General features: G+C 52.3%; 1 protein-coding gene across 1 annotated transcript; it reads left to right on the forward strand.

The window, feature by feature from the left end:
- Positions 1 to 1,158: 1,158 nt before the first annotated feature.
- Positions 1,159 to 2,617, forward strand: POU3F1 (POU class 3 homeobox 1). The gene has a single exon (XM_027886707.1). The coding sequence runs from the start codon at positions 1,159 to 1,161 to the stop codon at positions 2,272 to 2,274; it is 1,116 nt and encodes a 371-aa protein (XP_027742508.1). The 3' UTR covers positions 2,275 to 2,617.
- Positions 2,618 to 6,030: the final 3,413 nt, after the last annotated feature.

The raw sequence follows: 6,030 nt of genomic DNA on the forward strand, positions 1-6,030 counted from the left end.
CAGAAGCCAACACTGGCTCTTCTGTCTGCTCTCCCCATGGTCCCAGCAGGCTTGGAATCTCCTGAGTCCAAACTAGTGCTTTGGTGCTCCGAAAGGACAAGTACCTTCAACATGGAGGGAAAGGATGGGGCACACCTTCTCACAGAAAACCTTTCAGGAGGCTGCAGTTACTGTCCTTAACACTGCTGAGCCACCCTGCCCAGGCAGCGAGAGCGGAGGGTATCTGCGTGTGGCCATTGACATGTTAGACTCGTACACATATTGATCTGATGGTTCATTGTTCACCCAAGACCTTGGCAAAGGTCACTGTCTCTGCTCCCATTTTGCAAATGGAGCACAGAGAGGAAGATTAATTTTTAGAAGTGATTAATGCTCCTAGTGCCCACCCTGATTCACTTTGGGCTTCAAGCCCCAGACGAAATCTGAAGCTGGCTTAATTAAGGCATCCCTTGCCTCTCTCTCAGCACTGCCAGACACGTCTGTTGCTTGTTGTCATTGTCTTTTCCCATTACTTCCTCCACCCTTTATCCTATGCCAACCCCCAAACCGGCTCAGAGACTTGCCTCTGAGGCAGCATCCAAGACCCACATTTTCCTTGATGCCCAAACAGTCTCAAACCCTCAGTTCTTGGCCCTCAGTGCTCTACCCTAAGAAGCGTTTGAAGGAGCTCCCACCTTCCAAGGGTCTATGTTTACCAGAAGGCTCAATCAGGGCTTTTAATGTCCCAAGTTGTTCTTGATTACTACTGCGTCGACCGGTTAAGCACCCGTGGCCTCCCCGCACACCGGCTGCTGAAGGGCCACGGTTCTCCCTCCTCGCATCACTCGGAGCCCCCCGGGCCGAGGGTCCCACGATCCCCCCGCCCCGGGGCGAGACGCTCGCGCGCGGCCCACGCGGCCGCTCGGCATGAATGAACCGCCCTCCGCCAATCGGCGGCCGCTGCGCCGCGGGGCTGCCCCGCCGAGCGCCCCCGCCGGCCGATGCCGCCGGCCAATGGCAGCGCGGAGCGCGAGGCAGTGCCCAATGGCGACGCGGCCCGGGCCACCCGCGGCGGCAGGCGGGCCAATGGGGCAGCGGGGGCGGGGCCGGCGAGCGGCGGCCCCGCGCCCCGGCGCGCGGCTCTAAAGCGCGGCGGTAAAGCCGGCGGGGGCACTCGCTATGGCTGCTGCCGCACAGTACCTGCCGCGCTCTGCCGCGCTCATGCACCCCGACGGCGACCGCCTGCACCAGGGCACCACGTACCGCGAGGTGCAGAAGATGATGCACCACGAGTACCTGCAGGGGCTGGCCCCCGCCGCCGGGCACGCCGTCGGGCTGGCGCACCACCAGTGGCTGCCCAGCGCCGGCACGGATTGGGGCAGCGGCGGGGGCGGCGGGGGTGCGCACCTCTCGCCCGCCGAGCACGCCAAGGGTGGCCCGCCAGGGCCCCGCGAAGAGCTGTCCGCCGCCGCCTTCCACCACCGCCCGCATCTGGTGCCGCAGCCGGCGGCGGGCGGCGCGGCGGGCGGGTGGGCGCAGGGCGGCGCGCACCACCTGCCGCCTATGTCCCCGCCGTCGGGGCAGCCGCTGCTCTACGCGCAGCCCTACGCGGGCCTCAACGGGATGCTGGGCCCGCCGGCTCCCGCGCTGCACCACGGGCTGCGCGACCCTCTGGGCGCCGAGGAGGCGGGCGGGCACGAACTGGCGGCATCGCCGCCGCCGCTGGGGCCGCCCGAACCGTCGGACGAGGACGCGCCCAGCTCCGACGACCTGGAGCAGTTCGCCAAGCAGTTCAAGCAGCGGCGGATCAAGCTGGGCTTCACGCAGGCCGACGTGGGGCTGGCGCTGGGCACCCTGTACGGGAACGTCTTCTCGCAGACGACGATCTGCCGGTTCGAGGCGCTGCAGCTGAGCTTCAAGAACATGTGCAAGCTGAAGCCGCTGCTCAACAAGTGGCTGGAGGAGACGGACTCCAGCACGGGCAGCCCCACCAACCTGGACAAGATCGCGGCGCAGGGCCGAAAGCGCAAGAAGCGGACGTCCATCGAGGTGGGCGTCAAGGGCGCCCTGGAGAACCACTTCCTCAAGTGCCCCAAGCCCTCGGCGCACGAGATCACCTCCCTGGCGGACTCCCTCCAGCTGGAGAAAGAGGTGGTGCGGGTCTGGTTCTGCAACCGGCGGCAGAAGGAGAAGCGGATGACGCCGGCCGGGGTCCCGCACCCCCCGATGGAGGACGTTTATGCACAGGCGGACACGTCGCCGCTGCATCACGCGCTGCCCGGCGCCGTGCAGTGACTGCCCGGGCCCCCGCGGCCCCGCCGGCGGCTCGGCGGGCGGCGGGGGACGCGCTTTAATTTATTCTCAGACTGGCCCGGCCGCCCGCTCCGCGCTCCGCGCTCTATTTATTCGCCTGCCGGAGCCGCCGCGGCCGCCGCAGCAGTAGCCAAAGGTTTGCGATCTCTAATTTATTCCCCTCCTCGCGCGGCCAGGGGGACCCTTCGACACCATTTCCCGGCCCGTCTCTATTTATTTCTAACCGTGCGCGGAGCTCGCACCCTCCCGTTGGTGGGTTCGATCCGGTCCCATCCCCTTGGGTTTCGGTTTTTGTTTGTATCTCTATTGCAAAACCAATGTAGACTGCGAGGGTACGTTTCTATTTATGTTATAGTAAATATTTTATTACTTACATAAACCATTTACCCAGGAACCGGTCTCGTGTCGTCTTTGCAGGCTGCGTATCGCAGAGGTAATACATGCACACTGGTGTTTCTAAGAAGATTCCACTCAAACTGCCCTCTCGGTTTGTCCGATGTCAACAGCTTTCCCTTCCATGGTTTCATGCCCGAATATTTTGTGGTTATGCCAAGAAAGGCTGAAAATTTAGTTTTTGCATTCTGAGTTCCTGGAAGAATGATCCTGCATCTCTAAATCTTCTCTTGCAGCATCAAGAAAAGTTGCATATGTGGATTGTGTTTGACTTTGCAGGTCCCTGGATTTCTGTGATGTTGTGTCTGTTGGGAGAACTTTTGAAATATGGGCCCATACAGAGCTCTTGCACTGATGAAATACTTCATCGAAATCTGGTAGTAAAGGACCTAATTCTTTCTTTTTAGTTGGCAGAGAATTTACCAGTGTTCTCAGACACCTGGCACTTGATACATTCCCCACTTAACTCAGTACAAAATATGTGCATTGAAAACAGCAGCTTTTAAAGGGATTTTGTAGCAAAAGCACTGCATCCTGAATAGCAATTCACGTATACTTTTTTAATAGATATAAAAAATTATAACATCTCAAATGTGACTTACTCTTAAAAATTTATACTTAAAAATTCTTGTCTTCATTGTGGTTTGATTTTCTTGCATTTTGTGCCTCGGGTGAGTGTGAATCTTACTTGTCTAAGCAATGATGCATTTGCCATTGATAATGTTATAACTTACTGCATTCTCTTAAAATGTGGTCTCTTAAAATGTAGGTATTCTACATCAGCTAATATAGGACTATCAAATTCTCATTCAGAATTTATAGTAAACTGATTTTTGAGATTTTAAAATAAAGTCACTTCTTTCATCAAGTACGCTGTAAAGGAATGTTTCACTTTATGGTACAAACAAGCTAGCAAATGCTGCAGGTTAGGATATTATTAACTTCCCTTGTCATGCAGAGCATAATAGGAAATCTCACTTAGAGGATTCAGTGTGTAGTGTGTGTTTTGTTAGCTTTTGTTCCAGACAGCTTCCTTTTTTTGTAATGAGACTGGTTTTTATAGAGGAGCACAGAATTTTAGGGCTGTTGTAGAGATCCTGAATTCAAAAAGTTTTGCCATTTTTACTGAATATTTGCTAATTTCCAAATAGCTGAGCAGATGTAGTAGCTTGATACATTGCAGTAAAAAAGTAAAGGAGGCTGATGATTCAGGGGTCTGAGACAATGTATCATGACAGCATTTAAATTAATTTCCAACTCTGAAAATTTGTCTTTAGCTGTTCTCTTGTGTGTTCCCCACACATGTACCGTTGTGTTTAGTGTTTGGTCATGCTGTAACTGCAGCCTTTGCTTAAGAATTTCTGTGTGACAGCCAGGCTTTAAGGGAAGAAGAAACAAAATCATAAATTAACAACAGAGAGGTTTTTGTTTGGTTGTTTCTTAAAGAAAACAAACTCTTGTTTTCATTGAATGGTTAATTGTGCTGCTTTTCTATACTAAGAGTCATTTCAGTAGCCTCTTCAGTCTGAACTAACCTGAATGGCAAACAGGATTTATATCGATACTCAGAAAGGAAGGGTCAGTTTTCACATTGTGTTCTCCTAATGGATGAGATGTGCTGTGAGTGCTGGGGAGGATGAGCACCCTTGGGTTGTTCGGCGTGTCAGATTGTATAAGGCACTGGCAGCCCCACTGCATTATCTCTTTCGTGCTATTGAGCAGCAAAAATAAAATACCCTGTATATCTCATTTTTGCAGTGCCTCAGTGCTCAGCTGTTCTAAAAATCAAATGCCCCAAAGGTTTGCCTCTCTTAGAATAACTTGTTAGTTTTCCTGGTCGGGGATTAAATAGCAATTACTGGAGGGAGACTTTTTTTTTTTTCCCCAGTGGTTGTTTCTCACTAAGGTGAAAGTGTGAGCTCATGCTACTACATCAGTACTAAAGCACAGGGAAAGTAGGACTGTGGTGTTGGTACATGAAAGAAAAGCAGATGTACAAATACTTACTTAACAGTGCCCAAACAAAGTCAACAGTAAATATAGAAAATAGGAAGTGTAGATAAGGAACAGGAGTTAAGTGCGTTGCCATTGTGAGAGGGGTTTAGCTCTGTGCTGCTGGGAAATCCTTGCACTAATCCAGGAGTGCTCTGCTGCTGAGCAGAGCCTGGCCCCACCAGATGCTCTTCAGAGTAGCTTTTGCTCTTGCATTCAGGCTGTGCTTGGTCCCATAGTTGCACTGAGCTCTACCGATTGCGCTTGGGGCAGGTGCTCCACCAGTGTGTCATCCATCAGCAGGAGCTGGAGTGACCTGCTTGCCTTACCCACAGTCTAGAGGGGCTGGTGCCTGGCTTTTCACCAGGAACCCACATCTCAGGCTAGTGAGGAGAGCTGAGGTGACAAGCAAGGGGTCTCTGGCCAGGTGGGACGGTTGTCACCAGGCAAATGCATCCCTGGTGTGGACTCAGCCCTTCTGGGCTCACAGAAGGGCATAAGCCGTGTTGTGCTACCCTTGCCTGGGCCAAGAGCTTGCCCGTGTGCTCCAGGTGTGTGGGAGGGCAGCTGCGCTTCCCAAATACTGTCATCTTATAAATTGGTTACTGGCAATTTTAGGACACTGCTGTTTTCTGTAGGACAGACAATATTCAGCAGGGTACTACTTTTTCCCTTTTATTTTTAAAAAGGTGGATGGTAGCTGCTCAGCTTTCCTATGTGCTTAGGAGAAGATTGTGGTGTTCCAGAATCCAATTCTTTCCAAATTTCTTCTCTTAGACTATTATTGCTGCCGCTTGCGAGGGCGAGGAGTGCTTGCTGTATAACAACTGTATAGCGGTTTGCCTGATGAAACACTCGTAATTAGTGATGCCATGTTCATCTTACACTTTCCACTGAATTTGGTCTCTTCTGCCTGCTGCCCAGCCAGAGCCTGATCCCATCACAGTACCACGGTGTGACTGTCCCCTAATGAGCTAAAGCAGCAGCTGAAATGCTATGATCTCTTTACATGAAAATTTGGTGCATCAGTATTAACACCGTGGAGTCTTGTTTCCAATTCTGCCTACCCCTGCTTGCACCCTCTCCCAGGAGAGATTTCAGCACTGTCTGGTTAAGCAAATCTTTTAATTCTATGCTAATGTTGTTTCATATATTTTACTTTTATGCTAATTCTACCATTGGTCAGTCGGAGCTGGATCAGCCCCAGGACAGCTCAGAGCTGCCATTTCACAGGTATTGGATGCAGGTTTGGATCCTGCCCCAGGGCAGAAGTCCACAACTCTGGAAGTGCTCCTCCTTAGCTGCCTTGTATTTTTCTAACAGTTGAGTTGTTTGAAATGAGCACGTCCTGGC

The sequence above is a fragment of the Empidonax traillii genome, unplaced genomic scaffold (genome assembly GCF_003031625.1).
Source record: "Empidonax traillii isolate 1590-97213 ecotype Southwest subspecies unplaced genomic scaffold, ASM303162v1 scaffold192:size804837, whole genome shotgun sequence".
NCBI classification, from domain to species: domain Eukaryota; kingdom Metazoa; phylum Chordata; class Aves; order Passeriformes; family Tyrannidae; genus Empidonax; species Empidonax traillii.